At 34.0% G+C, this 15,054-nt stretch overlaps 1 protein-coding gene across 1 annotated transcript in view; it reads right to left on the bottom strand.

The window, feature by feature from the left end:
- Positions 1 to 787: 787 nt before the first annotated feature.
- LOC102578700 (dehydrogenase/reductase SDR family member 7) overlaps positions 788 to 15,054 on the bottom strand; it is a 31,215-nt gene continuing 16,948 nt past the window's right edge. Inside the window, exons 10-12 of the mRNA XM_006339984.2 lie at positions 7,589 to 7,672; positions 1,500 to 1,565; positions 788 to 1,140 (exon numbers count right to left, since the gene is read on the bottom strand). Coding sequence (XP_006340046.1) covers positions 1,054 to 1,140; positions 1,500 to 1,565; positions 7,589 to 7,672 — 237 coding nt within the window. The 3' untranslated portion in view covers positions 788 to 1,053. The remainder of the gene's footprint in view (positions 1,141 to 1,499; positions 1,566 to 7,588; positions 7,673 to 15,054) is intronic.

The raw sequence follows: 15,054 nt of genomic DNA, 5'->3' as shown, positions 1-15,054 counted from the left end.
ATTATAGATTAAACTGACAATATGAAACTATTCTTTTCAAATAAAATCCTAACCAACTTAATGGCTAGGTGCAACCCCTCAAGCACTCAGTACTAGCTTCCCAAGCTTCCGACTTCATTCTTGCATCAGGTGCACTTCCCAAAATAGTAAATTAAATTAGTGATGCTTGACATTATTTTCAGTGATACAATGCTCCTTCAATCAATGTGTGTATTTGAAATTGTCAAAGAGATAAAGTCAACAACGAACCAAGGGTTTATCTGCTCTAAACCCTTGTATCAATGGCAGATAAGAGGCCGTATCTGCTAAAAGAAAATGAAGTATTCCAATGGAATATTTCCATTAAGTAAATTCCCTGTATTTAAAACATCAATTTCGATCTCCGTTAAGCGTTTTTCACTATGCGATTTGTAGGTATTTTGAACAATCAAAGGAGATTTCAATGGAGAAGAGTGTTTTAATTTTGAACAAAATCTCTTTGGAAGTATGATTCGCATTGATTTGTAACATATTTTTTCTATTTCAATTGGGAAAGGACCTTTGTATCGCGCTTATCAGTTATGCAGATATACAATATTCAGGAACACACTTATTTAGGCACGTGAAATGTCGCTATATACAAGATTCTCTTGAACACAACAACATTATTCACACGGGATAATTTACTAAATTACTCTCAGCTCTTTCTTAATTGAGTATTCAATGATTATATGTCTTGTTGGAGAAGGGAGAAATCATAAAAAGAATGATTAAACGTCTTTCTCAAAAAAAAAAAAAGAGGGACAAATATTTTGAACCAAATCGTTTAGATAAATGTTAGGACAAGACCACAATTGTTATAATTCCGATGCACGATCAAGCCAAGTGAAACAGTTACCACATCTCATAATGATCAAACGTTGACAAATAAAGCATAAGATATTCCTATCGTTGGCACATTTGCATAACTTGAGGCTGAGGAACTTAACGAAAGCAAGTAGAATGGTGCACATTATTAGAGGAACATATGCGGTAAATGGTAATATTCAGAGGAACATATGAGAAACATTACTTTTAGCTTTCCTTCTTTTTGTCAAAGAGCAAATTGATGGAGTATGTGTTGCCTTTCTGTGCACCAACTTCCACACGTTTTTCACCAATCTGTACAAGAATATATTGTTTAGAGGCTAATGAGATAGATATATCCACATCTTGGCATAATCTACTAAAAATTTAATACTTGTGAGTTATTTTATGCACTAGATCAAATCATGCAATAAGAAATTGTAGGCAACTCTAGATAAGAAGCATATTAAGTGCTCTGCTGTAGCAGACCAAAGTACATTGGCAGTGCAAAAGTTCTTTCAGTATCATTGCATATAAACTTAATTCCTCACCAGCTGGAACAATGTAAATCTTTAAATTTGTAAGTATATATAACTTTAAGTTTATAGTCCATTAGTCTCGAAACAGTTGCGAATTAGAAAGAACCAAAGTTTTGCAGAATAACTATACAATACCTTGTCCATAAGCCAATAGCCAACCGATGGCATATACTGCATCAAGTACATAACAGCAAGTACAGGCTGCATCAGTAGCAAAAATATTAGTGCTACGAGTAGCCATTTGCATGAGTGCAAGAGAAATTATTATGAAAGAAAAAAGAGTACAGAACGGATTATGAAAGTTTTAATATAGAGTATCGGAAGTAGGAGTCCTACTTATGTGAATTGGATGGGACAATCAACATTCGAGCAGTTTGTGGTTCTTACATATTCCATATTATATAGCTAAAAGACATTGGACACTGTAACAGGACAGACCTTCGACTAAACTAAATAAAGAGCTGATGTTGGTGTAGTACGTTCACTTGAAAATGATCACAAGTATATTAAAACACAATAGGACATAAAGAAAATTAATAGAAGCTATCTGTAATACCCCTACCCCGAGCATGCTATAAATATTAACTAGTATCGTGTGAGGTCTAAAAATAAGAGTTTAAGTAGCACGAGAAAAATAGTTTCTCACTAGGAACATTCCCATCATATCAAAACATATAATATCATCATGGACATCTTATTACTTTCTCATTAATTAGTGAAAGGTAATAGGGTACAAGGGTTAACCTTATAATGTATATATATATATTTTTTTATTTTTTTTTGATGACAAAGGAAACCCGAAGCCGCTACCCTTTGGGTGTGCACCGGATAAAACCCCCGCTCCTATGCAATAGCTCGCAAACCACATAAGAGAGGTAACCTGCACTAGGCAAGCCCGGTGCGACGAGCTCGACCCAGAAGGCAAACCCCTTGCTTTCGCTGGCAAGGGGTTTCGAACTTGAGACCTCCAACATGGAAGTCCCAAGGGCCCACCACTGGGCCACTCCGAATGGTCCTTATAATGCATACATTGTTTATATATATATATTAAGGGATATCTTTTGCCTATGTATGATCCAAAATAATTTACAAGACTAACCGCCACTAATAATAGCAAAATACAAAACTATATAGGGTTTTGCTAACCTACGACATAATGGTAGTAGGATAGCAATATCCCACTTCTTGATTCTCCAAAATATCCTTATTGTTTTCATCCAATACATTAAGGAAAATTTTTAACATGGGTGAGGCACAACCAACAAAAGGTGTGTGAGGCTCACCCATGTTTGACAAGTGGCGTTGTGGTCCCACAAATAATTTTACTTTTCAACCAACGTTAATTTTTTGTGATGCTTAAATTATCATGAAAAATAAAATCAATTTAATTTTTTATGATTTTAAATTATCTTTAGTACTAATAAAGTAGAATGATAAAAGAGGCAAAACATAATTTTTTTTAATAGTTTGTCACACAAATTTTGTTGGTTGTGCCTCACCCATGGTAAAATATTTGTACATTAAGTATATGGACTCTTTATTATTTACCATGTTAAGGATCCATTGGCTCCCATTTGGAATTCACATGGGAATGTTTACTAGGTAGAGACATGCATGAATCACTTAATAAGTAAATAAATAAACCTAGAATGTTAATTGACTTGGCTACTAAGTAATAAGATTCTTATAATTACACTAGATATAGGACCCCGTGCCAGCACGGGGGCCCAATATATATATTTTTTAATTTTAATTTATGTTATATTGTGAAATTTGAGAAGTTATTGAAAAATTTTATATGTATTTTAAAAATATTTTAAATTGTTATCTATTGTGATTTGTAGTACTTTTTTTTACATAATTTTGTAAAATAATATTTATTACTCTGTTTGTTGTAATTTATGTGGCACACGTAGAATTTCAAAATATTAACCATTTTTTAATATGTCTTTTAATATATTAAGTTGTAATTATTGTATTTTATAGTACATTTTGAACCTAATTTTTAATAATATATGTTTTTGCCATTTCCCAATTTATGTGGCATTAATTGATAGATTTGTTGGAGTCGAAAGATTTATTTTGTTAATTATTGTAATTTATAGTTTCTTTTTCGTCAATTTCAAACAATATATGTTGTTAATTGATAGAATACTTTTAATGTAATTTTTTTAAAAAAAATGTGTGACTCTCCATGTCCCAATTTATGTGGTACATGTAAAGTTTTGACAATTAACCAAAATTTTAATACATTTAAAAAAATATTTTTAAGTCGTTTAATTTTAAGTAATTTAAATTGTTGTATTACTTATTACAATTTATAATACTTTTAAAGTAGTTGAATTATTGTACTATTTATTATGATTTATAAGACTTTTTTTTAAAATTTATGTCATATTATGGAATTTGAGAAGTTATTGAAATTTTTATATGATTTTAAAAATATTTTAAATTGTTAGCTATTGTGATTTGTAGTACTTTTTTTTAACATAATTTTGAAAAAAATATTTATTACTCTGTTTGTTCTAATTTATGTAGCACACGCAGAATTTTAAATATTAAGCATTTTTTATATGTCTCTTTAATATATTAAGTTGTTAATTATTGTATTTTATAGTACATTTTGAACCTAATTTTTTAATAATATATGTTATTTGCCATGTCCCAATTTATGTGGCATTAATTGATAGATTTGTTGGAGTCGAGAGATTTATTTTGTTAATTATTGTAATTTATAATTTGTTTTTCGTCAATTTCGTCGACTATTTTTTTTATTAATTATTGTAATTTATTGTTTCTTTTTCGTCAATTTCAAACAATATATGTTTATCATATAATCCATTTTATGTGGTACCAATAGAATTTAGAGAGTCAATTAAATTTTTTATATAAGTTTTAAATAATTAAGCTGTTAATTATTGTAATGTATAGTATTACTTATATTATTTTTAAATATATTTAAATATTATATGTTAGGTTTTTTATCCTAATTTATATGGCATTGATAGAATTTAAAGTGTCAAATAATTGTTAATTATTGTAATAGATAATATGGAGTATTTAAGTCATTTATAGTATAGTATAATTAATATATAATATGTAGTATTTAAGTGTTATATTATGGAATTTGAGAAGTTATTGAAATTTTTATATGATTTTAAAAATATTTTAAATTGTTAGCTATTGTGATTTGTAGTACTTTTTTTAACATAATTTTGAAAATAATATTTATTACTCTATTTGTTCTAATTTATGTGGCACATGCAGAATTTCAAATATTAACCATTTTTTATATGTCTCTTTAATATATTAAGTTGTTAATTATTGTATTTTATAGTACATTTTGAACCTAATTTTTTAATAATATATGTTATTTGCCATGTCCCAATTTATGTGGCATTAATTGATAGATTTGTTGGAGTCGAGAGATTTATTTTGTTAATTATTGTAATTTATAGTTTCTTTTTCGTCAATTTCAAACAATATATGTTTATCATATAATCCATTTTATGTGGTACCAATAGAATTTAGAGAGTCAATTAAATTTTGTATATAAGTTTTAAATAATTAAGCTGTTAATTATTGTAATGTATAGTATTACTTATATTATTTTTAAATATATTTAAATATTATATGTTAGGTTTTTTATCCTAATTTATATGGCATTGATAGAATTTAAAGTGTCAAATAATTGTTAATTATTGTAATAGATAATATGGAGTATTTAAGTCATTTATAGTATAGTAATTAATATATAATATGTAGTATTTAAGTGTTATATTATGGAATTTGAGAAGTTATTGAAATTTTTATATGATTTTAAAAATATTTTAAATTGTTAGCTATAGAGTCTTCTATAATATAGTAATACTTGCCGACATTATCTAAACACCTCGTACCCATCTAGCAGACCTAGTTACCTAAACTGCCAAACGTCTCCTATTTATAGTAGCTTATGCAGGAATTAAGTCCATAAATTGAGACTGCTCCGGCAACTAAACTCCAACCTGTAAGTTCTTTCACCATTTCCTTTATCTATATACTAGAAAGCTTTGTTGGGATTTGGGTGTTTTACTGCATCACTAATGCATTTTGATCTTTTGGTAGTTCAAAAAAATAGATACCAAGCTAACCTTATGCTAAATACATCTGCTGCATGAATTTTAATCTCTCACCATATTTTGTTCTTCTTGCCCTTAAAGGATGTATATCCTCGTGACAAGGATTTTACTTCTACTGTTTTCTTTATGATGAAAGAAGAAGAATATTCAACGACTGATTACAACACATAATCATACAAAATAACATATTACATGGAATTTGATTCTAATGTTTACTCCAGCTGACATAATACAAAAAATCTTTTCCCATCAAGTTAAGTATCGACTTGAAAGTCCCCCATCTTTAAGAATGAATCGCTCTCAATTATACGTAATATATGTGTGAATTGACCACAATAGTGGGATACTGAAATTAGTAACAAGTATTTAAGCTCGGATTCAAAGTACGTGGAGACCTAACCTTTAGAAGAGCATTCCCTCAAAGAATATGGATATGAGTTTGAAATGCATTAAAAGAATTTCATAAATGTATTTTTTGCTCTCGTGCATGGGGGAATGAGAGTGTGCGAGTGTCACCATATATATAAATTGCATGACCACTATTCAATTCAGAGGATGCTTGTACTTATTTTCATACTTTTAACAATTACGATCTATGACATACAAACAAGGAAAGGAGATGCAAATGATTTAATTTTCACATATGGTGATTATGTTTTTTCCTCTTTGTTTTGTCGAGGGTTTATCGGAAACAACCTCTCTACCTCCCAAGGTAGGAGGTAAGGTCTGAGTATACTCTACTCTTCAAGTGGGTCTACACTGGGTTGTTTTTGTTGATGATTATCTTGTCTAGTAAGCCTGATGGTTGTATTGGTGATGTATTGGGAGAAACACTTAGATAACTGAGTGGGTACTTGGACATACGGGTTCAACGCACCAGAACCACACATGCTGGTATTGCATTATCCAGTACATGATAGTAGTGTACTTGAATTCATTTCGGGTCTTGCTAGCATACTCTATAGTCTATCCTACTTGTACGGCATTATGAGTAGGTGTAGTTCCCAACAGATCAGGGAAGATGGGTTGGTCGCCAAGATGAACACATGATGTATTATCTCAGTGTCTATATGGAACCTCCCCAAGGTAAGATATGTTTATGACCTACATGCAACATTTGATTGGGAAATGAATGACTTTTAAACGATTTACTATATGTATATTATTATTTGAAATTTTTTCAATGCATATGAGGAATATGATTTTGACATTGAAGTGCATGCTTTCTTAATTACTTTTTTCACCCTTTAAGAGGTCTATGAAGCTTATTGAACTACTTGGTTTTAAGTCCCAAAGTTCAGCCAGAGAACACAGCTTAAGAGCCATCTTCTACCAGTGTCGAGCCTCACTCTTCCTCCGTTGGTGGTGGAGTCGTTATTTCACTGTCAGTTGCATAATAATACTGAAATCTAGAGTCAAAGCTCCATGTACTCATTAGTGGGTGTAGTTTGGTTGTAAACCTGTGTATGTTAAGCTTATGTTAGTACTTTATGTCCCATGGAATAGATGTTTGTGGTCTTGCTAGTTTGAGATACACTGTTCGCTTGGTAGGGTTAGCCTACTAGGTGCCACTCACGGACCCATAAAATTTAGTTGTGACAGTGTCCCTATCTAAGAATATCCCCATCACCACCTACCAAAAGGAGAAGAACGAAAGTACAGGATAAGGATAAATATAAATGATATCAGTGGCACATTCTCTTTACAAGAAAAATAAGCTACACGTCATGACAAATTTTATAGCATCTAGTCCAGCATATACACCCTTGCAGATTTAAAATTATACTCCCTTCGTCCCATTTTATATGACTTACTTTCCTTTTTAGTCAATGTCAAAAAGAATGACATATTTTTATATTTAGTAACAGATTAATTTTAAAATGTCCATTTTACCCTTAGTGAAATGATTTATAGCCACACAAACACATATCATTTATTTTAGACCATAAGTTTCAAAAGTCTTTCTTTCTTTCTTAAACTCCATGTCAAGTCAAACTACATCACATCATATACAATGGGACAGAGGGAATAATAAATATGGCAGATCCTCCATGATAATGAAATTTTGAAAACACGAATGCTAATTAAATGTCTTGATCAAACCTGGTAAGATATCCAAGCTTCCTTGATACCATGGCTGACAGCAACAATTATCAGCTCTGCACACCTTTCTGATGAAACACGCCGCTATATAGAATTTTAAAATAAAGATTTAACAGGACAAATTGCAAAAATTATTCACATGCTCCAAATGTATCAGAAAGAAGGAAAAATAGACTTGTTACTGAGAGGAAATTTATATAGAGTCCAAATCAGATGAATTCTTCTCTATGTAGCAAAGAGTACCACAGTAGCAATTTATTGTTGCAGAGGTTTCATAGGAGACAGATGAAAGCTTTAATGCCATGTACTCCCTTTTAAAAATACTCAAAAGCTTTGAAAGCATAAGCATATATAGACAGAACTACAATCATCACACATTAAGTTTTATAAGATTCTATTTGGAAAGAGGCAAAACAAAAAATTCTCCTAGGCCCGTTTACCAAGACTTTTCTCTCTCCTACTTTCTAGGTTTATCGAAGCTCCTTTTTCTGGCTAGGGCAACCGGAATTAGCCCCTTCACTTCCTTCCAACAGTAATCAGTAATCACCCACTGTGGTAACTGACAAAACCCTTTCTCTATCCATTTTCCTTTGATTTGTACTAATTTTTCTCATGGGGGGGAAATTAGAATTTATTTTAATGCTGCTTCAAGTCTTTTGACATCATCAGATGAACTTCAGACAATGATATTTGGTTCGACTGGGTAGAGAGAAGCAGAAATAGGCTGAGAAGAATAACCATCAACAAGAAGGTTATGTAATGGATCTGCTTCATCCTCAAGGAAGCTTCGAATGATCAAAAGAATATGGTGAGAAGATGGAGGACAAAGGATCAAGTGACTTTTATGGTACTTGGAAATACAACGAACACGAAAGCTACATGAGCATTCTGTCACACGAGGGGGAGGCTAGTGATATGGCCAAATTATACCTCCAAAAAGAAGTAAAAAGTGGTCGTTGTTCAAATATAGAACCTAACCAAGGTTAGGATTGATCTCACGAGGAATATGGGTTTGGATCTAGGTCAATTATGGTTATTCGGGGTAGAATTTGTATAGTAAACAATCTTTATGTTCTTCAAAAGTAGTAACTAGCAGAGTATCAAGTAATTGTGTTTTTTAATCGGTGAAAGACAAAACTAGGATTTTATGATCATAATGAAGTCATAACGAAGTAAGACCGTATATTTGTAACCTCTTCTAGTGTGTAGCATGCAAGATCGGTAAGTCAAGTTCACCTAAGTGGTTGGTCCCCTAAATAGATGAATATCACCACGCAACTTGGTCCATCTACGGGTGTTTGTTTTACTAATCCTTATCCTTGATCCCAAATTAGCTATTCCCGAACAAGGTCAAGTGATTAGATGAGGGTTGATAGCCTCAAATCTCAGTTGTAAAATCTTTTTTCCCATTCGTTACCCCTTTGGTTCAGTAGTTGGCCCTCCAATTTTAGCTTCACAAATTGGCTTATAAGCACCTTTTCTCCTCACACAATTCATAATTAAATCGTTGGGCAACAATCACATCATCCTTAACAATCAACTCATCATTTAAATTGCAAATACCCAAGCCAAACATCTCAACCTCATGAATGAGCTCAATTCTTCTTTCTAGGACGTGAATCAATACATATTTCATTCCCTCATGAGGACCTCTAAATATATCTATTATTTTCCTACAAGGACCCATACTAGTACAAGGTTTATTAGAATAAGCACACCTATCACCCCACATTTTTCCAGATGTCATCTCAAGAAGAGTAGGATAAAAAGGATAAGACTCAAATAATCACAATTAATCTAATCCAAAAACTATATTCCCTGACAGCAATGCCAAAATTTGATACGCCCAAATTATACCTCCAAAAAAAGGATAAAGTCGACGTTGTTCAAATATAGAACCTAACAAAGGTTAGGATCGATCCCACGGGGAATATGATTTGAACCTAGGTCAATTGTGGTTATTTGCATTGTTAGTCGTATTATCCCCGAATCGTGGGGAAGGGGGAATTCGTATAGCAAAACCAATCTTTATGTTCTTTTAAAGTAGCAAGTAGCAGAGTACCAAGTAATCATGTTTTTGAATCAGTGAGAGACAAAACTAGGGTTCTCTAATTCCCATGAAGTTATAACGCAGTAAGACCGTAGATTAGTAACATTTGCTAGTGTGTAGTATGCAAGATCGGTAAGTTAAGTTCACCTAAGTGGTTGGTCCTCTAAATAGATGAATATCACCACATAACTTGGTCTATCTACAGGTGTTTGTTTTACTAACCCTTACCCTTGATCCCAGATTAGCTATTCCCGGACAAGGTCAAGCTATTAAATAAGGGTTGATAACCTCAAATCTTCATTGTATAATTCATTTCCCATTCGTTACCCCTTTGGTCCAGCAAGTAAGAATAAGACGAGTTCTAACGTTTCCAACCGTCAAAAAGCAATCAAAACGATGGGAAAAACAATACATGCATGCACACTTTTCAAGGAATACTAGATACTAGATCTACTTTGTTACTTCTTCATGGTTCTCACAACCCTAGTTGTGAGTTAAGCTACTCATTATAACAAAATCAAGATTTACATTGGAAATCATAATTGTGAACTTACGAGAGAATAATTGAAATTCGAAAACTTGACTTAACAACTCAAGAACAATAATCAAGAATAAAAGAGAAGAAAAGAATAAACCCAAAATTCTTCGGCCTCCATGGAGGCTCTTCCAAAGTTCGCAAGCTATAAAATTTTAAGTTCTATATTGTGTTAAGTTATGTAAGATTTTTTATTTTATTTTTTTGATAAGATAAGTGGTATTAATAACAACATCAGGAAGATGCTAAATTTACAAGATATGGCATTTGAGCTTACAAAAAAATCTCTGGCTAACTATACAAACTATCTAAACCAGAGCTAATGAGTTGTAAAATCTTGAAGTTGTTCTGCATTAACAGCAGGATACAAGTTGGTCCAACTAAACAAATTTTCAGTGCACCAAGTCTTCAAAATGCCTAAAGCAATTGACTCTCCATCAAAACATCTCTTGTTCCTCTCTAACCAAATACACCAAAAAATACAAGCAGGTATCATAATCCAGATCTTCTTGATGGCTTTGTCAACTTTCCATAGACTCCAACTCTCATATGCAGCCTTAACAGTGAGGGGTGTGGTCCAATTGATGCTAGAGAGACAAAAAAACATGCTCCATAATTTTGAGGCCACCTCACAATGAAGAAGAAGGTATATTCCTTCTAAATCTCAGATCCCAATTGATCCCTTCTCTATTAGCAGCAATAACAAAATTGGGATCTTGAGCAATTCTAAACAAATCCTCCTGAAGAGTGGTATTTCCAAGCCATTTGTCTGTCCAAAATTTTAGGAGTAAGCCATTGCCCAATTCAAAGTAAGCGTTCTGATCAAGTGTATCCCACAACATCCTAATACTCTTCCACAGTCCCACTCCGTAAGGAAGTGTAGTAATATTTGAGCACCATTGATTCAGCCTTCCATGCTTAGCTATGATGACCTCTTTCCAGAGCCCTGCGTCTTCCAAGTTGTATCTCCAAAGCCACTTCATCATCATACTTCTGTTGTGGGTTGCAAGGTTCTTAATGCCAAGACCTCCTTGGTATTTTGGTTGTGTGACCTTCTCCCATTCGATGAGATGAAATTTGTGTTTCTCCCTGTTGGAAAGCCTTTCCAAAGGAAGTCCCTTCTTATCTTGTCAATCTGTTCTATAACCTCACTTGGCATTGGGAGCAAGGCCATGTAATAAGTAGGTAAACTGTCTAGAACACTATTGATAAGTGTTACTCTACCACCAAAGGAGAGGTATTGCATTTGCCATGTTGCCAACCTCTCAAACTTTTCAATAACCCCTGTCCAAATTTCAGTGGATTTATGCTGAGCACCCAAAGGAAGACCCAAATAAGTGGAAGGAAATGAGCCAATGTTGCAGCCCATGATATCAGCCAGCTCCTCCAGATTTAAAACTTCATTAACTGGGTAGATAGTGCTCTTTTGCATATTCATGTGTAAACCTGAAATAGCTTCAAAAATAAACAAAGTTAGATTAAGCTGCATCACTTGTGATCTTTCAGCACCACAGAAAATCAATGTATCATCTGCATAGAGCAGATGCGATACATTAGCTTGAGATGTCGGATCTCTTCCTATCTTAAATGGCTCAATCCAATGCAAAGAACTTGCTTTCTGAATCATTTTGCTGAGGCCTTCCATTGCCAAGATGAATAAGAATGGTGAAATAGGATCACCCTGTCTAATCCCTCTTTGGGGAGGGAAGAAACCCACAGGTGATCTATTCACCAAGATAGAATACTTGACTGTTGTGATACTGAATTTCATCCATCTTATCCATCTTTCACTAAACCCCATTTGCCTCAGGATAGTAAGTAAGTATGACCAGCTTACTTTGTCAAAAGCTTTCTCAATGTCTAGCTTCACTAGCAACCCTGGTTCTCCACTCTTTATTTTCCAATCTAGAGCTTCATTAGCAATGAGGGCTGCATCTGATATTTGCCTTCCTCGAACAAATGCATTTTGGCTTCCAGAAACCAATTTTCCAATCACTGTTTTGAGCCTGTTTGCCAGAAGCTTTGATGTTATCTTGTAAATGCTGCTAATAAGGCTGATTGGTCTATAATCTCTGAGCTCAATTGCCCCTTTCTTTTTTGGAATCAAGGATATGAAAGTGGCATTTACAGATTTGACCATGTGGCAGTGTTGGTGGTAGTGTCTCAAAGCTTTGATGATCTCGTACTTGATAATCTCCCAGGCATGTTGGAAAAATGCCATGGTAAAACCATCCGGCCCCGGAGCCTTATCAGGAGCACAACTTTTAATAACTGAGAAGATCTCTTCCTCTTCAAACTCCCTTTCCAGCCAAGTACTTTCTGCTTCAGAGATTCTAGCTAAATTCTCAAATCTAGCCGCTGGTCTCCATGGTTCGTTTTCTGTATACAGATGCTGATAGTAGCTCAAAATTTCCTCCTTGATCTCTCTTTTATCCTCAATTACATGCTCCGCTATTTTTAGCTTATCAATACAATTGTACCTTCTATTAGCATTAGCCACGCTCTGAAAGTACTTAGTGTTCCTGTCCCCATCCTTAAACCATAAACATCTTGATTTTTGTCTCCATGAAACCTCCTCAATCTTTGCTAATTGTTCTAAATGTGTCTGCAAGTTAATCATTTGAGCATTTTCAGCCTCGGAAAGGATTCTGCCTTCAGAAGATTGTTCTAGATTAGTGAGGTCATTCAAAGCCTGGCTTCTTTGTTCTTCCAACTTCCCAAATACCTCCTTATTCCATGTAGAGATATCCTTTTTTAGATATTTCAACTTTTGTACTAGAACAAAATCAAGACTTCCCTCTACTTCATAGCTACTCCACCAATTTTTAACTAAATCAAGGAACCCCTCAGCCTGTAACCACATGTTTCAAACTTGAAGTAGGATGAGCTAGAGTCCCATTCCCCACATTCAAGCATCAAAGGTTTGTGGTCAGATATTACTCTAGGAAGGGCCACTTGCTTTATTGTCTTAAAACTGTCATTCCACTCTGATGAGATCAAGAATCTATCAATTCTCGATGCCTGCAAAAGCCCAGTTCCTCTTGACCATGTATATTGCGCTCCTCGCAGAGGTAAATCCATGAGTCCTAAATCTAGTATGGTTTCTGAGAAGTTCTCCATAGCTCTAGTCCTTCTATGACAGTTGAATTTTTCGTAGTCAAATCTGCACACATTGAAATCTCCTCCCAACACCCATTGACCATCTCAAGTGCCCCTAATCGAGGCTAGTTCATACCAAAGATCCTCCCTTTCGTTGTTTGTATGTGGTCCATACACTCCTGTATAGCACCATCTGAATTGTTCCTGGATACTCTCTAAAATTACAGAGACTGAGTAGGTTCCTGGTTCAATGTTGACACTTTTCCAGAACCTTTTATCCCACAAAATTATGATTCCCCCCTGGTACCGTTTGCTTGTAATTCTGCCCAGCTGGCCCATCTATTCCCCCAAAGAGAATTGACTAGTTGTTGTGACCAATCCTCAATTTTAGTTTCTTGAAGACAAACTATGTCAGCCTTCCACTTCATTAATAGAGACTTAATGGTACTCCGCTTCCTACTGTCATTCAGACCCCTGACATTCCAACTGAGAATTTTTATTATAAGAATTATTCTTCTAGACTATTTATAGATGTAGAAAACCACAAATAAAATAACTGAGTCCAAAATAAATTGGGAAACCTAAAACCCAATTGAATTTGGTTTCTGCGTTGCACGTGTTTCTAGGAAAAAATGTTGTCGCCTCCGTAATTTCCTGCCGCATCTTCAGAGCCAGTCACGTGGCAACATGCAAGTCAACCTTCTCTTTTAATTTCGCATAATGGTGCAACATATGGATAGATATAAATATTAATATTATATTTACTTTTTTGGATTAAGTTGCATGCTTGATTTTCATATATAATTTCTTGTTCTAAATTTATTGTTCTTCGTCTTCACACCTTTTTAATCTTATACATTAAATACCCAATATAAGAATAATTCATAAAATTCATGCTAAAAAACAATAATGAAAAGCTAAAATGTGAGGTAAATAGTAATTGAATATATCTATATATATATATTTATTTATTTTTTTATATTTTTATTTTATTTTTTGGCCTCATATCAGCTAGTCAGTTATTATAGTCTCTGAACTAGCCATTAATGCAGGCTGGAGAGACAGCTTTTAAAATTGAAAAGCTCATTAAATGTTCTACTCAACTGTCCTTCAAACCTACCACCAGACTACCCAATAAAGACTACCCTTACGCAAAGGTGGTTAAGGATAGTAAATGGCAAACCCAACCCCCATAAATTAGAGGGTTTTTTTGGAAGATGCTTAACGGGGACTTTTGGTAACCATGAATTGCCAACACTTTCTAATGTTCAAAGGTAGTCAACTTCTATGTGGAAGAAAGCTTCTGGGGTTAACATTTACGTGATGGCCAGGAACAGCTTCCTCATTGAGTTTCGTAACAGGAACATAGCTAAGCAAATTCTGCAAGAAGTCTGAGCCTGGAAAAACTTTAAGGTCGGGATGGACTGGTGGAATCCTTTTGTTGGTTGTATATGTTACCCCTTGTATCTCTACACCAACATACGACTAGTCAAACATCAACATATTTGTGTGAACTCGGGAGAATAAGGTTGTAAATGGGTAATTATATCAGGAACGAATATATGAAGGTGCTGAAGTATCAAACCAAAGTTAAGAGGCTGTAGAGAGCCATAAAACAAAAGTTCAGGTTGAAGGTTGCAATGAGGCCTTAAATCTGAACAATTGTTATCCTTCGGGATGCCCAGTGGTTTGGGTTTGGGTTTGGGACTTCCATGTTGGAGGTCTCAAGTTTGAAACCCATGGCTACCGAAAGCAAGGGGTTTGCCTTCTGGGTCGAGCTCG

This window comes from Solanum tuberosum, unplaced genomic scaffold (genome assembly GCF_000226075.1).
Source record: "Solanum tuberosum cultivar DM 1-3 516 R44 unplaced genomic scaffold, SolTub_3.0 scf00013, whole genome shotgun sequence".
Lineage (NCBI taxonomy): Eukaryota > Viridiplantae > Streptophyta > Magnoliopsida > Solanales > Solanaceae > Solanum > Solanum tuberosum.
This window is presented reverse-complemented; position numbering and strand designations above follow the sequence as displayed.